The following is a 21,066-nucleotide window of genomic DNA, read 5'->3' as shown; positions in this document are numbered from 1 at the left end:
GAGCTCCACAGACCATCTGTGACAAATACATGTGCTTGTATAAAACATCATTAAAATGGTTTGGATGGGATGATGGGTTCCTTGTCATTTCTGGTGATGTTGGGAAATTTCAGCTGGACTTTGGATCTAAAGTTCTTTCTTGTTTCTCTAACCCCATCATAACAGCGTGTGATTCGCAGTCGAAGTCAATCGATGGATGCCATGGGCCTAAGCAGCAAGAAACAGAGCACTGTATCCACGAGCCACAGCGGCAGCTTCGGGCACGGCAGCGCCGAGATGCCAAAGATCCCTGGTCTAGTGAGTGCTCCTCTCCTGTCTCCGAAAATCCCCGGCATTGTGAGTGTCCTGTTCTCTCTACAAGATGCAATCTCGGAGGTTGCAAGCAAACAAGAACGGGGAGGGGATGGTACTCTTACCGTTATAAGAGTTATTTTAAAGAATGCGTGAACTGTGAAGCTGAGCAGGGCTGAGTCAGGACCAAGAAATGCCACCCTAACAAGGGAAGGAGATCCCTGTGACTAGGACCTGTGGCTTTTGACTCTAGAGGCCCAATGAACAAAGCTTTAGTTTGGTTGTAGCCAATTTTAAGCAAACGTTATTTAGCGGTTTTCCGTGGCTCTAATGTGTGTCGTTAGCAGCCACCGACAACCTCATACAAATGTATTACAATGAGTTCATTAGTATTCTAATGAGCATTCCGGGCATTGCACAGCTCCAGAGCACCTTGCTTTAACAAGCTGATTTTATGACTGCTCTGGAGTTGTCAAAGAGGAGGGATACACAAACAGGCAGCTCCCTACCTCTCACCTCCCAACCCCCCCCCCCCCCCCAAATCTTTAAAGATTCCCTGGTGGTCCGATGGACCCTGCACCCCCTCCCAGACCAACCCCCAAGCAACCTGGTGGTCTAGTAATGCCCCTCCTCCCCTCTCTGTACCCTAAAAAGTTGGAGGCAGAAGGGCAGGAGCAATACCTTCTCCCTCCTGCCTCTGGTCTGGCCTGGAACAAAATGGCAGCGCCAAACCCCTGCCCAAGTCCTTATATGTTGCTTAGCCCCACCTAGTGCATCCCAGAATGCACTGGGCAGGGGCTGGGCACCACCATTTTGTTCCTGGCCAGCCCAGAGGCAGGAGGGAGGAGATGATGCGTCTGCCTCCAACTTTTTAAAGGTACGGGGAGAGTTCTTTGCTGGGGGGGATCGGGTCCACTTGACCACCATGATGATATTTTACTTGGGGGGGGGGGAGTGGCTGCGGGGTCCACTGGACCTCCAGGGCTTTCATGCTTGGGGGTCCAGGTGGGGGTTGGGGTCCTCTGGACCACCAGGGAATTTTTAAGAGATGTGGGGGAGAGGGCAGAAAGCGGTCCAGGTTAGTTGGGTCGGGGGTGGGGAGGGTGAGCAGGAGGCGATCCACTAGGCCACCATGACCTCCAGGAATTTAGTGCAAGCCGTCAAATGCATTTGACAGCTTCCAGTCGCAAACAGTGATCAATACATGAAAGGGGATCTATGCGTCTCATTTGCATGTGATCTTCGTGCATTGGTCTCTGTTTGTGACCCAGTAATTTTTCTAGAGCCACCCATATTTGCCAGGTGGCGCTGTGCATTGGCTCCTAGTCTCCTATCCAGTGAAAGTAATAAGAGGTTAAGGGGCTGGATCTCATAGCATCGGGGAGAATGGATTCACGCTATATGGGAAACTTTTACTGGCTTAACAGTAGCTCTTTGCTAGCTTGGCATCACATAATTGTGCAGGGAAAGGAAAGGATTTGGATTTAGCTCACACTTTTCCAGTAGTGGCACTACATTACATGAGTTACAGTAGATAAGTGAAAGTGGCAAGAAGTGGAAATATCTGCAAAAGTCATGAATCCCTTGGAGCAAAGCTTTAGAATTCCACAGAATCCTCTGTGATGTCTAATTCACCAGTCAGACACCAGAGAGCAAAGATACAGTGGTTCCTCTTCATACTAATTCTCTGTTTAGCGAACTGTGTATAACTAAGTAAAATTTTCTCCCAATAGTCTAGTATGTTATATGATAACAACCAGAGGGAGCAATAATCAACATTTTTTTCCAGGGGTATTGACTAAATATATACCTGTTTATAGTGGGTGGACTTTTAAATGCTGGGAAAATGGGCAAAGTTAAATCTCCGTGCATAATTTCCAGTGCATATTTCAAATTTGCACCTTGATTCATAGGATCATTCATGGTGAAGTTCCTGGATACATGTTAAATCTTATAGATCTACCACCCAGAAATAGTCCCAGTTTTTCCCGATCCTATTTAATTTTACATTATCCAGATTGCAGTGGCCTCAAACACAAATCTACCTACGCATCAAGCTTCTCCTTCATAGGAACTCAGCTATGGAATGCACTGCCCAAACTCTTAAAATCAACTCAGAATCATCTAAACTTCAGGAAATTATTGAAGACCACCCTGTTCAAGAAGGCGTACCATCCAGACGTTACTTAGTTTCTTTTCTGTTCAGCAAAATTTATGGACCCTAATGTTTTTCCATTATCTTTTATTATCTTTGTTGTCTTAGACGATACGTTTACGATTAATTTTTTACTATGACATTGGGTTGTTGTTTTTTTTAGTTTTTATTTATGCTTTTTCCATAATTATACAATACCAATATCAACAGGTACAATTCCTCAATTAACTAATATAGCTTCATAACAATGTTTGCAACTGCATCTGATACAACTTGTGACATTGACTGTAGTCTTATGAACAACCCCCTTCCCCCTCCACCCTTTCCCCTCCCCCCTTCCCCTGTGATTGTCTGTATAGTGAGTATCTACGAACTCACAATGTTGGATGACCAGGTATTATTTATATATATATATACTATGACATTGTTTAATGATATTATACTGAACTGTAGCCTACCCAAGTTATTGTGTAAGCCACATTGAGCCTGCAACTAGTGGGAAAATGTGGGGTATAAATGTGTTAAATAAATATATAAAATGTTGGTCAGGTTTTCAGCCACAGACTGTTTCTTAGTATAACCAATATTTGAATTCAGCTGCTCTTCAATACATATTTAAACATTTTTTTTAATGTGATTCTGTGTAAACTTGTGAAATTAAATTGTAAGGGATATAAGACAGCCAGAGCGTTTAGATCTAAGTGTTCCTTGAAACAGCATGAAAACATCTGGTCTTTAAGTTTGACGGCTTTGGTCACAACATTATTTGAGTAAAAAAAAAAATGGTGTGCAATGATTAGAAATAATAAATGGACTCTAACCTTAGACCACTTCTGATCTGCAGGTATCCTTAAAACTAATATGAGCATATTTCAAAAAAAAAATTAAAGATGTATTGAAGAGCAATTGAATCCAAATATTGGTTATACTATCATACACTCTGTGGATGTATATTGTGTGTGATTTGAAAGTGTTTCCCAGAGTAAATTAAGTAGAAATTGTCTCTCACTTTGAGTTAATAGCCAGATTTTCAGTGAGGAGTTTCCCTTTTGAAAATCAGCTTGCAGTGCCACAGGAGCTGCCTGTCATGAACTGCCTTTATCGCAGAGAACTCCCTCACACTTCCATTAGATTATACAGCGGCCCTCGAAAAGGAAATACCTCAAACAGCTAAGACGCTAGCGCCTTGACTCCGTGCTCTTTCGTGATGATGGCTTCAGGTTTTGTGCATGGCTTAATTACTCTTTTATATTTTTAAAGATGTGTCAGCCACAGGAAACTGGAGCCACATGATACCGTGTAAGCGTTGGAAGGTCTCACATTATCATTTGAGGAAGATTTTTCAATTCATTTCTCTGGATATAAAAAGTGTTTTATCTATGAATTGCCCAGCCTCTTTGGGTATCACTTTATGAAACTAGCAAGTAACAGTTAATTTGCTATTTAAAAAAAAGTACAAAGAGGAAAAAAGACTTCAGTGGCTTATCTAAAATAAAACTTGGACTAATGACCCGCCTTCTTTATTAGTCCTAAAAAACCTCCGATGTTACATAAGTACATAAGTACATAAGTAGTGCCATACTGGGAAAGACCAAAGGTCCATCTAGCCCAGCATCCTGTCACCGACAGTGGCCAAGCCAGGTCAAGGGCACCTGGCACGCTCCCCAAACGTAAAAACATTCCAGACAAGTTATACCTAAAAATGCGGAATTTTTCCAAGTCCATTTAATAGCGGTCTATGGACTTGTCCTTTAGGAATCTATCTAACCCCTTTTTAAACTCCGTCAAGCTAACCGCCCGTACCACGTTCTCCGGCAACGAATTCCAGAGTTTAATTACACGTTGGGTGAAGAAAAATTTTCTCCGATTCGTTTTAAATTTACCACACTGTAGCTTCAACTCATGCCCTCTAGTCCTAGTATTTTTGGATAGCGTGAACAGTCGCTTCACATCCACCCGATCCATTCCACTCATTATTTTATACACTTCTATCATATCTCCCCTCAGCCGTCTCTTCTCCAAGCTGAAAAGCCCTAGCCTTCTCAGCCTCTCTTCATAGGAAAGTCGTCCCATCCCCACTATCATTTTCGTCGCCCTTCGCTGTACCTTTTCCAATTCTACTATATCTTTTTTGAGATACGGAGACCAGTACTGAACACAATACTCCAGGTGCGGTCGCACCATGGAGCGATACAACGGCATTATAACATCCGCACACCTGGACTCCATACCCTTCCTAATAACACCCAACATTCTATTCGCTTTCCTAGCCGCAGCAGCACACTGAGCAGAAGGTTTCAGCGTATCATCGACGACGACACCCAGATCCCTTTCTTGATCCGTAACTCCTAACGCGGAACCTTGCAAGACGTAGCTATAATTCAGGTTCCTCTTACCCACATGCATCACTTTGCACTTGTCAACATTGAACTTCATCTGCCACTTGCACGCCCATTCTCCCAGTCTCGCAAGGTCCTCCTGTAATCGTTCACATTCCTCCTGCGACTTGACGACCCTGAATAATTTTGTGTCATCGGCGAATTTAATTACCTCACTAGTTATTCCCATCTCTAGGTCATTTATAAATACATTAAAAAGCAATGGACCCAGCACAGACCCCTGCGGGACCCCACTAACTACCCTCCTCCACTGAGAATACTGGCCACGCAATCCTACTCTCTGCTTCCTATCTTTCAACCAGTTCTTAATCCATAATAATACCCTACCTCCGATTCCATGACTCTGCAATTTCTTCAGGAGTCTTTCGTGCGGCACTTTGTCAAACGCCTTCTGAAAATCCAGATATACAATATCAACCGGCTCCCCATTGTCCACATGTTTGCTTACCCCCTCAAAAAAATGCATTAGATTGGTGAGGCAAGACTTCCCTTCACTAAATCCATGCTGACTTTGTCTCATCAGTCCATGTTTTTGTATATGCTCTGCAATTTTATTCTTAATAATAGCCTCCACCATCTTGCCCGGCACCGACGTCAGACTCACCGGTCTATAATTTCCCGGATCTCCTCTGGAACCCTTCTTAAAAATCGGAGTAACATTGGCTACCCTCCAGTCTTCCGGTACTACACTCGATTTTAGGGACAGATTGCATATTTCTAACAGTAGCTCCGCAAGTTCATTTTTTAGTTCTATTAATACTCTGGGATGAATACCATCAGGTCCCGGTGATTTACTACTCTTCAGCTTGCTGAACTGACCCATTACATCCTCCAAGGTTACAGAGAATTTGTTTAGTTTCTCCGACTCCCCCGCTTCAAATATTCTTTCCGGCACCGGTGTCCCCCCCAAATCCTCCTCGGTGAAGACCGAAGCAAAGAATTCATTTAATTTCTCCGCTACGGCTTTGTCCTCCTTGATCGCCCCTTTAACACCATTTTCGTCCAGCGGCCCAACCGAATCATTTTTTAATTTTTTGTTAAAAAGGTATTTTTACCAGACCAATTGATGGTCAAGCTGAGTGTCAAATTCGCCTCTTGTTGTGAACTCTGAACCCTGACACATGGGATTATGTCCAAGTGTTGGGCTCTATGTCAGCGACTTTGTATGTAGTACCATGGACAAGAGCTCACATGCGTCCACTTCAACATTCCCTCTTATGCTGGTAGTCACCAGTGTCTCAGGATTATGATCTATGTCTACTTTGGACTCTGCAAGTGAAGAGCAGCATGTCATGGTGGCTTCTCTTAGGCACCTCTCTGGCCTCCCCTTCTTCAATTATAGTGGTGATTGATGCCAGTTTGATGGGGTAGGGGAGCCCATTGCCTGCAGCTCAACACCCAGGCATGTAGAACACAATGGAGTCATCGTGGCCAGTCAGTCTCTTGGAACTCAGAGTGGTCTACAGAGCTCTGCTAATCTTTCAGTCTCTCAGACATCATGACAGCAGTGGCTTATATAAACAGTCAAGGAGGCACTCTTAGTGCTCATCCAGCATCAGAAGCTCATCATCTCTTTCAATGGGTGGAATGTCACCAGCATCAGATCTCGGCGGCGCACATATCGGGAATGATGAATTTTCAGGCAGACTTCCTCAGCTGGAACTCTTTAGACCTAGAGGAATGGGAACTGTCATCGAAGGCCTTCAACTTTGTCACTCGGAAATGGGGCACTCCAACAATGTATCTCATGAGACCTCAACGAAATGCCAAGGTTCCCAGGTTCTTCAGCAGAAAAAAGAAAGTGTGGTTCAGAAGGTCTGGCCACTCTCCTTTAACCTTGGTCAGTCATCTCTTCTGTATGTGTTTCCCTTGTGGCCAGTGTTAAGGTCTTCACAGAATCTTTTGTCATCAAGGAAGGGTGATTCGTGTTGCTCCAGACTGGCCCTGGAGGCCATGCTATATGGATCTGGTGTGGCAACTTGTACACAAGCCCTTCCATGTTCCCCTTTCTCAAGGGCTCCTCCATGGAGTCATCCAGATAGAAAATCCATCCCGCTTTGGTCTTACGGCCTGGCTGTTGCGTGGTTGAAATTGAGGGGGGAAAGTTATTCTGAAGCTGTTATTACAACATTACTTCAGGCCATAAAGTGCTCTAAGTCTGCTGCTCATGCTCAAGTTTGGTGAGTTTTTGAAGCATGGTGCTCGGAAGGAGCTTTTACTCCCTTTCAGTCCTCTCTTCCTCAGATTGCAAGATGGCCTTCAGAAGGGTCTAGCCTACAAATCTCTGAGTGCAAGTGGCAGCTCTAGCCTATTAAGGCGCTATTCTGAATTGTTCCTTTTCCTCTCATCTGGATGTGCTCCGCTTCTTGAGAGGAATGAATCAACTAAAGCCTCCTATTCAACTTCCTTGTCCTCAGTGGAATCGATCTGGGGCTATGATTGCTGCAGAAGGTACCTTTAGAGCCTTTGAAAAAGGCTGCTCTAAAAGACCTTACCCTTAAATCAGGTTTCCTCGTTGCATTGTCCTCTGTGTGCAGGATTTCTGAGCTCCAGGCTTTATCCTGTCAGGAACCATTCCTTCATTTTTCTGAGGCAAGTGTTTAGCTTCTCACAGTTCCTCCTTTTCTACCCAAGGAGGTGGTATCGACATTTCACCTCAATCAGCCTTTTGTTTCTTCCTTCATTTCGGGAACAGAATTATAAGAAGGATTTTCATCGGTTGTATTTTCTTGATATTCGTCATGTACTTTTTTAGTAGTTAGAAGATAACAATGAATTCCGCTAGTCAGACCACCTTTTCATTCTCCTTTTAGATCCAAATCGGGGTAATGTGACTTCCAAGGCTACTGTTGCGCAATGGATTAAAGAGACTATAGCTTCTGCTCACCTTTCTGGCAAGCAGACTCCATCTGCTCTCTGGGCTCATTCTTTCAGAGCTCTTTTGACTTCCTGGGCAGAATCAAGACACTTTTCCTTGAAGGAAACATGAGTGACATGGCCCTCTCTGCATACTTTTGCCAGGCATTATCACCTGATTCTACCAGAGCTGTTTCGACTTCTTGGGCAGAATCAATATATTTTTCCTTGGAGGAAATATGTAGAGCAGCGAAATGGCCCTCTCTACATACTTTTTCCATGCATTATCGCCTCAATGTCGCATCTCGGACGCCTTTTTTTGGGGCATCAGTTCTCTCTGCAGTTGGGTCAGAGGCCTGCCTAGTAAAAGGAATTCTTTGCTACATCCCACAAGTTTCTGGATTCATCTGCTGCTGGTGACAAGAAAGAAAAAATTATGTCTTACCTGATCATTTTATTTCCTTTACTCACAGCAGATGAATCCAGAATCCCTCCCTTTTTTTCCAGTACGCGCATTCGTTTTTCAATTTTATTTCTGCGGTTAGAGTTGTTCCTGCATGTTGATGTTCAAGTTATTCTTGTTCCATGGCTCTGTTGTTCGTTTTGTGATTCTGTGAGGAAGATGAAATCAAATACCTAATTCTCCATTCTGCTTTGTTACGAGACATACTAACTGACCAAGAAACATGCTTTCCTATAAGACAGTTCAGTTTAGTGCTCTCTATCTCCATGTGCTGGTAGATGGATTCATCTCTCTGTGACTAAAGGAAAGAAAATTATCAGGTAAGACATAATTTTTCCATTATCTTCTGTTCACTTAGGCAGTCATTTGAAAACATGTGGTGTGACCAGAGGTGCCTAAACCTTTGCAGGCAGCTGTATGATAAATGTGGCCAGCTTATTTTATTGCACTTCAGAAAGCAGCACCATTTGAGGGTGATGCCTATCTGCAGTGATTGTGGATGGGATAATGAAGAGCGCAGAGCTGATAAAGACTGCAGCGTATTTAAAATTTGTGTACACCATGAGCTGTGATAGAGGTGATTTTTATGTTGATGCTGGAATGAAGAGGTTCAAACCTTCCTCTGTAGTGGAACCATAAAACAATCACTGGCTTCCCTGGCAAGGGTGTCTTCCCATTAATAATGAGAGGCTCACTCTTGTTACTCTGTGGTGTCTCCGCAGAGCACAGGGCAAAAACTACAGCCCTCTGTGATGCTGTTAATTAATCATTTGCTGCAGTAAACAGAACTCATTCTTTGCATGACTTTCTGTTTTTTTTTTCTCTCCTTGTTTTGTTGGTAATTCTCTTTCTTACTCTTGCTTCCTGGCTCGCCCCTGCTTCTCGCCTCTCTGCTTGCCAGTCTTTTCTTGTCCCTGGAAAATCGCCTAGGCATGGACGTCGTGGCAGTGCCATAGGCATAGGAACCACAGAAGAGGTGGATTTCTCTCTTACTCCCCTTCTGTACTCTTGTGACTTTCCACTTTGCATGAATACTGTGTTATTGGCCTGGAATGAACCATATAGGCAATGTCCATGACATAAGATGGTTTCAGCAGATCCACATGACTCATATCCAGCTCTGAGCATTTGGTTGCTGAGCAGTGTTCACACAGAGAGATGTAACAGTACCTGGCACAGCTAAAAACTACATAAACATCAAAAATCAGCCAGAAAGAAATTCTGTACAGTGAAAATATAACTCTTATATGTTATGAAATGAGGGAAGGATATGTTTCCTTGATCGGTGGGCTATACATTCATAAGTAAATGAATGTTAATACTTACACTTATAAGTGCTGAATTTTACAAAACTACCCAGAAAGAGTGGAACAGAAAAAGATTTTGAGGCATATTTTCAAAGCGCTTAGCCTTCCAAAGTTCCATAGAAACCTACGGAACTTTGGAAGGCTAAGTGCTTTGAAAATATCCCTCTTAATGTACATTTTGAGGTGGTTTTAAACACCAGAGAGGTAAGCATGGTTACTCTCTTTCTTGTCAGCTGGTCTAGACTAGAGAGTTGCACGAGGACAGAAGTTTCACCCATCCCCACTGGAATCTTCTCCATCCCCACCACGTCCCCTGTATTAAAATAACCCAACATGGTAAAATAAATACCTAGTGGTTAGGGTGGTGGACTTTGGTCCTGGGGAACTGAGGAACTGAGTTCGATTCCCACTTCAGGCACAGGCAGCTCCTTGTGACTCTGGGCAAGTCACTTAATCCTCCATTGCCCCATGTAAGCTGCATTGAGCCTGCCATGAGTAGGAAAGCGCGGGGTACAAATGTAACAAAAAAAAATTATTATTAGCATTTGTGTAGCGCTACCAGACGCACGCAGTGCTGAACACCTGCTCAAAAGAGCTTACAATCTAAATAATACAGACAGACAAGACAGTTACAGGTGAGGGAAGTAATGGGTGAGAAGGGAGGAAGGGACAAGGGGAGGGCAATTGTGGCTAGGAGCTAAAAGCAGCAGTGAAAAGGTGGGTTTTCAGCATAGATTTGAAAACAGGTAGAGATGGAGCTAGACGTATAGGTCCAGGAAGTCTGTTCCAGGCATAAGGTACCTTGAGAGAAAAGGAGCGAAGCCTGGAGTTAGCAGTGGAGGAGAAGGAGGACGACAAGAGAGACTTGTCCAGTGAGCGGAGTTCGTGGGGAGGAATGTAGGGAGAGATGAGAGCGGAGAGGTAATGGGGGGCTGCAGAGTGGATGCATTTAAAGGTCAGTACGAGAAGTTTAAACTGAATGCGGAAGCGGACAAGGAGCCAGTGAAGTGACTTGAGGAACGGGCTAGTGTGGATATAACGATTCTGGCGGAAAACAAGTCGTGCCGCAGAATTTTGGACAGATTGGAGAGGAGAGAGATGGCTGAGCGGAAGACCAGTGAGAAGTAAGTTGCAATAGTCCAAGCGAGAGGCGACAAGGGTGTGGATAAGGGTTCTGGCAGCGTATTCAGAAAGGAAGGGGCGAATTTTGCTAATATTGTAGATAAAGAAGCAACAGGTTTTGGCAATCTGTTGAATATGGGCAGAGAAGGAGAGAGAGGAATCAAAGATGACTCCAAGGTTACGAGCCGAGGAGACAGGGAGGATGTGAGAGCTATTAACAGAGATAGAGAAAGGGGGGAGAGGGAAGGTGGGTTTAGGGGGAAAAATGAGAAGTTCCATTTTGGTCATGTTGAGCTTTAGATGGCGTTGAGACATCCAAGCAGCAATGTCAGACAAGCAGGCTGAGATTTTGTCCTGGATCGAGGTTGAGATTTCAGGGGTGGAGATGTAGATCTGAGAGTCATCAGCGTAAAGATGGTACTGGAAGCCATGGGATGAAATCAGGGTGCCAAGGGAAGAGGTATAGATGGAGAAGAGGAGGGGGTCCAAGGACAGAACCCTGAGGCACACCAACAGAAAGCGGGATGGAAGTTGAAGAGGATCCACTCTTTATTCCTGATTGTTCAAGCTAATCTACTACGATTGAAGTTTCATCCAATTGCTTTTTATTTCTTATTACGAAAATGAACTTTATTTATTTGACTACCCAATTCCACTCTGTCACCTCCATATTTTAACTATGTATTTCTCTTTTCCGGAATTGGTGATCACCATTACGGAACAATTGTAAGCCACGTTGAGCCTGCAAATAGGTGGGAAAATGTGGGATACAAATTCTACAAATAAATAAAATAACCCAACTTAACAGTAGCCTATGTTGATAACTTTCCCTCTCAGTGCTTGTGGTGATTTCAATGCTATGAACCAATTGTATTTATTTTTTTTAGTGCTATTATAATTGGTAAACTAGCTTAGAAACACAAGGGGAAGGATAGGAAGGCTAGCCTGGCACTACACGTCCGTGGGAATCCTTCAGGACTTGCATCCATCCCCATGGGAGCCCCACGAGATTCCTACAGGAATCGCGGGATTCACGCTAACCCCGTTCCCGTGCAGCACTCTAGTCCAGACCGGTCCAGATATTACGCTTGGCCTTTGCTTGGTGTCTGGAGAACAGCTGACAGATTTTTATTTAATTTTTTTTTTTTATAATTTTTACATTATTGATCAAGCTTTACATCTTGAACAGAAAAGGTACTTCATCAAAGAAAAAGAAACAAAAAACAAATACATCCTTAATTCACAATTGAAAATTACCAGATTAAAGTACACTCAAGTCCTCATTTTGCGATCCAAGAATTACACATGTGGAATATAAAGAAATATAATATTAAGAATTATTAAACCTGGCTAAACAAAGAGTTCCCATTCCAATCATAGCTCTATATTCCATAAAGTTCTCAAGCTCTTCTAGAAACAAGAAATTCTGTGAGTTGTGAGGATTCATAGAAAATACACTTCACTAACTGGAAACAGATTACACACTTACAAGGGTAACGTAGGTAAAAGGTAGCACCCAACTGGAGGACACCTTCTTTTAGAAGCAAAAATTGTCTACGTCTTCTTTGTGTTTCCTTAGAAACATCAGGAAATATAAGTATTTTTAAACCCATAAATTCTTTATCTTTATTTTTAAAAAATTGTCTCATAATCCACGCTTTATCTGGAGAAAAGGCAACCGTTACCAATAATGTTGCTGGAGACACTAATTCAGCTGTTGGAGCCTCTAATGCTGCGGAAACATCTAGTAATTGATCTGAAGTATTTCCAGGCATTTTACTTGGTAAATAATATACTTGAATTAAAGGGGAAGGGAGTCCTCCGGCATCCCCAAAGAGTCTAGAGATTTTTTTTTTTTTTTTTTTTTAATGTTTCTGTGGTCTTTTCTGCTTTGGGATCCTTATACTGGCTGCCTGGGAACTGCACAGGAGGGTTATACTACTCAAAAGCGTTAGGTCTCCATCTGCTGGTAGGTGTCCATAACCCACGTGTAATGTCTGGACCTGTCTGGAAAGCCGAAAGGAAAGGAAAGAAAAGTAGCAGGCAAGCCTTAATTTCTCCTTAATCACTGATACAAATTAACAAATGTAATCGAATGTAAACATTGTAATCCCTTCTGATTAATGTAAGCCACATTGAACCAAATCTTGTTTTTGGATAACTGTGGGATATAAGAATGGATGGATAACTAAGTAAATAAATCCCGTTCAAACAAGCAGTTAGCTGACACTTACGTCTGCTCGGGCATCCATTAAAGTATTATAAAATCAGAAAAACATGCATACTTTTCTGACCTGCTCAAAACCTGCCTCCTTCCAAACTTTGTGTGTGTTGCAGCTTTTACAAGTGTAAAAAGCATCTTTTTTAAAATAGGTGGATAGGACATTTGCAAATGTAAAAACTGCACAAGCCTTCTAAAATGACCTCTTCAGACTGCTGGTTATCATAATAGTCCACCACCCTAACCACTAGGCCACTCCTCCACTGTTGCTACTATTTGAGATTCTACATGGAATGTTGCTATTCCACTAGCAACATTCCATGTAGAAGTCGGCCCTTGCAGATCACCAATGTGGCCGCGCAGGCTTCTACATGGAATGTTGGTAGTGGAATAGCAACATTCCATGTAGAATCTCCAATAGTAGCAACATTCCATGTAGAATCTCAAATAGTAGCAACATTCCATGTAGAATCTCCAATAGTATCTATTTTATTTTTGTTACATTTGTACCCTGCGCTTTCCCACTCATGGCAGGCTCAATGCGGCTTACATGGGGCAATGGAGGGTTAAGTGACTTGCCCAGAGTCACAAGGAGCTGCCTGAGGTGGGAATTGAACTCAGTTCCTCACTTCCCCAGGACCAAAGTCCACCACCCTAACCACTAGGCCACTCCTCCACTTTTGCTACTATTTGAGATTCTCCATGTAGAAGTCGGCCCTTGCAGATCACCAATGTGGCCGCGCAGGCTTCTACATGGAATGTTGGTAGTGGAATAGCAACATTCCATGTAGAATCTCCAATAGTAGCAACATTCCATGTAGAATCTCAAATAGTAGCAACATTCCATGTAGAATCTCCAATAGTATCTATTTTATTTTTGTTACATTTGTACCCTGCGCTTTCCCACTCATGGCAGGCTCAATGCGGCTTACATGGGGCAATGGAGGGTTAAGTGACTTGCCCAGAGTCACAAGGAGCTGCCTGAGGTGGGAATTGAACTCAGTTCCTCACTTCCCCAGGACCAAAGTCCACCACCCTAACCACTAGGCCACTCCTCCACTTTTGCTACTATTTGAGATTCTCCATGTAGAAGTCGGCCCTTGCAGATCACCAATGTGGCCGCGCAGGCTTCTACATGGAATGTTGGTAGTGGAATAGCAACATTCCATGTAGAATCTCCAATAGTAGCAACATTCCATGTAGAATCTCAAATAGTAGCAACATTCCATGTAGAATCTCCAATAGTATCTATTTTATTTTTGTTACATTTGTACCCTGCGCTTTCCCACTCATGGCAGGCTCAATGCGGCTTACATGGGGCAATGGAGGGTTAAGTGACTTGCCCAGAGTCACAAGGAGTTGCCTGTGCCTGAAGTGGGAATCCAACTCAGTTCCTCAGGACCAAAGTCTACCACCCTAACCACTAGGCCACTGTTTGTGACACAAAGGCTAGATCCCAGGACAGGGGTTGTACAGTCCAGATACAGCTGAGAGATATCTTTGCAGCAGGTTAAGAAAAATGGCCTAGAAAAGCTTCAGGGTTACAGGGTGACCTAAATAGGCACAAATGTAGGTTCAGTTCAAACTTCTGATTGAGCAGAAGATTTTCTACTTGAACCCTGTTGTCACGTTTTTTTTAATGGCATAAAATCTTACTCAACAAGTGAAATGTTTTCCAGTCACTAATTGTACCTGGGAAGAGTCCAACAAGGAAGAAATCGGGTCCGTTCAGCTCACGAAGGAGCAGCGCCATAGGCATTGAGAACATCCAGGAGGTGCAGGAGAAGAGGTGAGTTGCCTGCTAGAGAGATATGTAGGATCAGGTAAGACCAGTTACAAACTTTCTTACTTAAGTGTTGCCATACCGGGACGGACCAAAGGTCCATCGAGCCCAGTATCCTGTTTCCAATCCAGGTCACAAGTACCTGGCAAGATCCCAAAACAGAACAGTACATTTTATGCTGCTTATCCCAGAAATAAGCAGTGGATTTTCCCAAGCCCATTTTAATAATGGCTTATGGACTTTTCATTTTGGAAGCAATCCAAACCTTTTTTTTTTCCAACCCCGCTAAGCTAACTTCTTTTACCACATTCTCTGGCAACGAATTCTAGAGTTTAACGTACACGTTGAGTGAAGAAATATGTTCTCTGATTTGTTTTAAATGTATTACTTTGTAACTTCTGGATTCTAGGTTACTTCAGGAACATGCTTGGTTCATGATTTCTTGTGTGCAGTAGCTTTTCTATAATAAAGCTGGTTTGCCTATCTAAATTTTAAGGCACAGAAATTTATATGTAGTGTATCATCAATATATACTGCGCTGCAGTAGCGTAGCTAAGAGGGGCCACGGGGGCCTGGGCCCCCAAGTTTCATATGGGCCCCTGGTTTTGCTGGCGGGGGTCCTCAACCCGCCAGCTGAAGCCTTGTTCTGCGCGTTGCCTAACCTCTCTTCCTCCTCATGTCCTGCATACTCCTTTAAGTGAAACGGAGCATGCTCAGTTTCACTTAAAGGAGTGTGCGTGACATGAGGAAGCGAGCAGAGCAGGGAATGTGGCAGCGCCGGAAACCAGCTCTGCAGAAGGCTTCAGCTGGCGGGGGTTGCTGTGGGGTGCAGCGGGGGGAGCAGCGAGGCGGGGGGGGGGGGGGGGTGAGGCGGGGCGGCAGACTAAAATGTGCCTCCTCACCTCGGGCTCTGGCTACACCCCTGCTGCGCTGTACAGGAGGTGGAAGGTAAACATTGGGGCCAATGCTGAGCTTTCTCTAGGGAAAAAAAAAGGTCCCAGTTCTCAAACACTTTCAGTATAGTCTCTTAATATTTGGATGTTAATTTATGTATTTTTATCTGTTTTATTAATCTGTCTTTGTGTTTTTATGCTGTGTAAACTATTTTGGATGATACTTTTATCAGGAGAACGTTTAATCCATATTTTCTATACCTCCTTTTTTTGCCGAAGCAAGTCAAAGCAGTTTACAATTTACATCAGAGAGAAAAGAAATGAACTTCACAGTTAAAATAGGATAGACGGAAGTAACAAATCATCAGATGTTAGTTTGATGGTATATAAGAGTCAATAAATACAAGGGGAGCACGTGTCTGTCAGCAGCTCTACCCCCCCCCCTCCCACATAAGCCACACCACTTGCTACCAGGCACAGAGCACACAAGAAGGTAACACACTGTAAATATGAAAGCAGTCCCTAGAACACCAACACACCTTCTGTTCAGAAAACAGAACAAGCAGAATTCTCTACACCGGAAAGTACATGTCAGCTGAGTAGCTCAGCTTGGACACGTGGATAGAAGCCTCACCAAATACGAAATAACTGACCACACATTAGAAATAGAAATGTGCAAACAAAAACTGAACTGGAAGCCCAGACTCAATTGCATCACTGAAGAAACCGAAATACTTTTCTTCCTGTGTCCAGCTTTTCCTGATTTATATGATAGGACACCTTAATGCTGCTGTTGTGATTCAGTGAGTCCTGTCATATCAAGCAGAGACATGTACAGGAAGGATCGGGCAGTTAGAAGAGAGGAGGCATGAAATTGAAATGCCCGCACTGTGTCAGTCTAATCTCATTTTCAATATATTCTTGAAAAATGAACAATACAAAAAAAGTCAATATAATAAAAAATGAACATACATACCTTTTGGACAAGCTTCACAGGAAGCACCAGATCTGAGTAAGAGAAAAGATCTTAGTTTTGCTAATCTGGTTTCTGTCATAATGGGGTCCTGCTGAGTACTTGTGACCTGAATCTCACTTTCTCTTCCCTTTGCCCTGCGCTGTGTCCAACATCTCCACTCCTCTCCCTTTGTCTAACCACCAGGCGTCCAGCATCTCTCCACTTCCCCTCTCTTCCCCCCACCAGGTGTCCAGCATCTCCCTTTCCTTTCTCTTACTACTCAGGTGTTTAGCATCTCCCCTTCCTTTCTCTTACCCCCACCAGCTGTTCAGTGGTTCCCCTTTTCCCTTTCTCCTCCACATGTGTATCATGTCTCCTTCCTTTTCCTTATCCCTCCAGGTGTCTAATATATTCCCTTCCTTTTTCTTTACTGTTCATATATCCTGTGCCTCCCCTTTCCTTTCCTTTTCTTACCTTCCATTCCTTACTCCCACCCACCCACAGGCGACCAGCATCTCCTCTTGCCTTCCTTCACCCTCCCTCCCAATATGTCCAACATCATTTCCTCCCTTCCTTTTCTTTCCCTCTCCAGGTGTCTAACATTATTCCTTCTTGTCTCCCTGCTGGACCTTTCTCCCTTCATCCCTGGCCCTGGTTTCTCCCTTCATCCCTGGGCCTGCTTTCCTCTGCCATTGCCATCACAGCCTTTCCTCTGCTGGGCTGCCCTGTGGTGTGCATAGCATAGGACCCTTGAGCACATGTGAGTGTTTGAGGCCTGAAGAGAAAGAGTCCAAACCTCACGGACGTGTGACCAACACAGAAGGAGTGAGGTAAAAAAAAATTCCTGAAAATTCTAAAATGTCACTATGTAGGACCTATAATACAGTCAACAATATCAGCAGATCAAGGACCCAACAATGGCCATATTTCACCGTGTGCGCCTGCTGCATGGGTCAAAGAACCTGTAGTATACGTTCCTGTATAACAAACCGTACTAGAGCATTAAAAAAAAACGAGAGAGGTCATTGTGGCAGTGTGTTGGGTCGGATCCTTGATGTGCTGATATTGTTGACTGTATTAAAAGTGCTTGAGGTCCGTCATATCCTGTTCCGTCTCATGCAAACTTCCTGTCGGAGGTGCAGGACACTGCAGGCGTTGAGCACGCATAGACGCTCAAGACCTGCCACTGTAATGACAGCTTTTAAGTGTGCAACATGCCACATTGGCAGTGTAAGGTGCCGGGACCATAAGGCATTTCTGGCCAGTGGTCTAAAGGATGCCTGTATTCCATACTCCATACCACCATGAAAACAAGCCTTGGGCGTGCACCTTTTTTTTTTTTGTTCAATCATTTTTATTAATTTTTAAATAACAAAAAGAAAGGAAATTAAGTACCAGAGACTTAATAATAGTTTAACAAGTTTGATTATGTACACTGACTTATAGAAGAATTATAGACATTGTTTACATCAACTCTAGGATCCCTGATTCTGTTTCATTACAGGTATTGTATATCTATAGGAATAAGCATATTACTAAATGTTAGAGGTGGAGATAAGAAATTATATATATATATGTAATTAGTACCCATTTATATTTGCATAGATTATAATAATTAATATTAACTGGATGAGTAATTGAGTATAGGAGACCAGGTTTTATTGAATGCTAAAAGGGAGCCGCATTTCTCTGCAGCAGCTTTTTCATATTTAGCGTAAAGACATACTGTATTCCACCACATATCATAAGATAACTTCGTAAAGTCCTTCCAATTTTGACATATCAGTTTTAAAGCAACTTGAGTCAATATACGTAATAATTTGGCTATTTGAGGTTGTATTACCGTGTTTAAACCAAATTCTCCCGTGATTATGATTTTGTATGTTACAGAGATCTTAAAATCTAGAATATGGGAAATAGTGGGCGTGCACCTTTTTACAAAAAGCATTACTTGTATAGATTGACTGATCTACCTAAGTGGATTTTCAGTCGCCTAAAATAACGTATTTATGTTCATAGTGGGAGTTCCATAGCATCCCACAGATCAATCCAGAGACAAATTGGTTATGTCCCTCTACCAGCAGGTGGAGATAGAGAGAACTTCAGAGGTTTACTATATGTGGTCATGTGCAGCCACCTTAACCTCAGTATTCTCTCTATCTCAGCAGATGGATGGATATATCCTGTGCAGCTCTCTAAATGGGGCTTGCTCCTGGCACGTTCCTCGGGTTTAGTTGAGCTGGGGGTCATGGCTTTTCTCGGCCAGTTTGGGGTATAAGTGTTGGTGCCAGGTCCCTGCCTCCCCCCTTCCAGCATGCCTGCGCTCTTACCCTAATTGTGGAACTCCTGCCTCTTAAAAAATAAAATAAAAAATATATAATGAACAGGATGAGCATTACAGGAAAGTTAGCCGGACAACTTCTGAGCACTGCTGGATGCAGGTGGTGGTTTGGCTCTAGCTTGTGGTTTGCTCTGCCTATACTCTGTATGTATTTTGAAGTGGCCGGTGGGGGCTGTTAGCAGGTCCCGGGGACCGCTTTCGGCATTTGCCTTCTCCTTTTGTTCGCCTGGTTCATTTGGTTAGCATTGCTCCAGTAGCAGTTTCCGGGGGAGCCCCGTCGGGAGGGGCTCTGGGTCCAGCTTTCCAGCAGGGGCAAGGCCTCCTGGATTTTGCACTGTGTTTTCGGGGTTTCTTGCTCTTGAGGCACCTGTGTGTCTTCTTTGCTGATTCTTAGCTGAGCCTTTCACCTGTACAGCTTCTCATTTCCCCTGTTGCTTGTGGAACTTTGTCGGTTCACTCTGCCTTCTGTAGAAGTTCTCTATTCTAGGTTGCCTGGGGCCACCCATGGATGTTCCTCCTACATCTACCATCTATGCCTCCATGGCCTTTCTCTGGTCTCTCCGCTGTGTAGGCTCTCTCTGCGGCGGGCTGCTTTGCCTCCTCTTGGTCAGCAGCGGAGCTTTTCAGCTGGCTCTTAGTACATAAGTACATAAGCACTGCCACGCTGGGAAAAGACCAAAGGTCCATCAAGCCCAGCACTCTGTCTCCGACAGCGGCCAATCCAGGCCCCAAGAACCTGGCAAAAACCCAAAATTTAATAACGATCAATGGACTTTTCCTTCAGGAATCTGTCCAGACCCCCTTTAAACTCAGCAAGGCCAGCTGCCGTCACTACCTTCTCCGGCAATGAGTTCCAGAGTCTAACTACGCGCTGAGTAAAGAAAAACTTTCTCCAATTTGTTTTAAACCTACCACATTCTAATTTCATCTTGTGTCCCCTAGTTCTATTATTGTTAGAAAGTGTAAACAAACGCTTCACATCTGTCCGCTCTACCCCACTCATTATTTTGTAGACCTCTATCATATCACCCCTCAGCCGCCTTTTCTCCAGGCTAAAAAGGCCTAGCCGTCTTAACCTCTCCTCATAGCGTAGTCGTCCCATCCCTTTTTATCATTTTCGTCGCCCTTCTCTGCACCTTCTCCAATTCCTTTATATCTTTTTGGAGTTGAGGCAACCAGAACTGAACACAATACTCCAGGTGCGGTCGCACCATGGAGCGATATAACGGCATTATAACATCCTCATGCTTGTTTTCCATCCCTTTTCTAATAATACTCAACATTCTGTTCGCCTTCTTAGCCGCCACAGCACATTGAGCGGAAGATTTCAACGTTCTATCCACGATGACTCCCAGACCCCTTTCTTGGTCCGTAACTCCTAAAGCGGAACCTTGCATGACATAGCCGTAATTCGGGTTCCTCCTTCCCACGTGCATCACTTTGCACTCGTCAACGTTGAACTTCATCTGCCATTTGGACGCCCAATCCCCCGGTCTCACGAGGTCCTCTTGTAATCTTTCACACTCCTCCCGCGGCTTCAGTCTGCTATGTGGTTTGTCTCCTGAGCCCTGTTCATTACAGCCTTTTGCAGTTAATTTTTATTTTTCCCTCCGGTGAGGCGGTTAGCTGTGGACCTTCCAGCTGAGGCTGATTCTGTGGTGTTGGGTCTACTGCTAGCTACTCTTTGAGTGCTGAGCTACACTGGAGTTTCCGTGCTGCGGTTGGCAGCTTTAGGAACTGTGCAGTTGTTCTGTTGTTGACGAAGTCTTGCAGCCATCTCTGGAGGCCCTGGAACTGCTGTACCAGCGTTGGTTCCTCTTGGTTTGTCTGTCTTGGCCTCCTCGCCTCTACATATTCTGGGCGACTACCCTTGGGCCTAGCTGTCTTTTCCATGCATAACTCATTAAGGGTGTCTCAGTGTAGATCGATGCCACAGGGCACAGGAGCGGGCCTGGTACCCAGTGGGCCAGTACTGTGCTATGGTTGCTCTTCCCTAGTCCGTACTGATAGCAATGGAGAGACTATGGAATTTTAGGTGACTCTGGCATTGTGCGGACATTCTGTTGAGGGAGAGGGGCAGTGCCCTATTGACTCCCTCAGAGCGGAGTTCTCAACTTCTTGCTGGGCGGTTTCTCTTCCTCTCGATGGCTGAGGGAATTCTCTCAGTGGTTGCACTGCTCGTGGTCAGTGCATTTGTCTCTGGGTTGATCTGTTGGGACTAATGGAAAGAAAATGATCAGGTAAGGACTAATTTTGCCTAATGTCCTAAACCTGTTTTTG

The 21,066-nt window shown here is 43.9% G+C and overlaps 1 protein-coding gene across 3 annotated transcripts in view; it reads left to right on the top strand.

Moving 5' to 3' along the window:
* Nucleotides 1-21,066, top strand: part of RAP1GAP (RAP1 GTPase activating protein) — a 152,078-nt gene that overhangs the window by 117,975 nt on the left and 13,037 nt on the right. For all 3 annotated transcript variants that reach the window (XM_030185566.1, XM_030185563.1, XM_030185565.1), the window contains exons 16-17: nt 166-336; nt 14,494-14,603. In XM_030185566.1, the coding sequence (XP_030041426.1) occupies nt 166-336; nt 14,494-14,603 (281 nt within the window). The remainder of the gene's footprint in view (nt 1-165; nt 337-14,493; nt 14,604-21,066) is intronic.

The sequence above is a fragment of the Microcaecilia unicolor genome, chromosome 13 (assembly GCF_901765095.1).
Source record: "Microcaecilia unicolor chromosome 13, aMicUni1.1, whole genome shotgun sequence".
Classification (NCBI taxonomy): domain Eukaryota; kingdom Metazoa; phylum Chordata; class Amphibia; order Gymnophiona; family Siphonopidae; genus Microcaecilia; species Microcaecilia unicolor.
The sequence above is the reverse complement of the archived record's forward strand: the minus strand, read 5'-3'. Positions and strand labels throughout refer to the sequence as shown.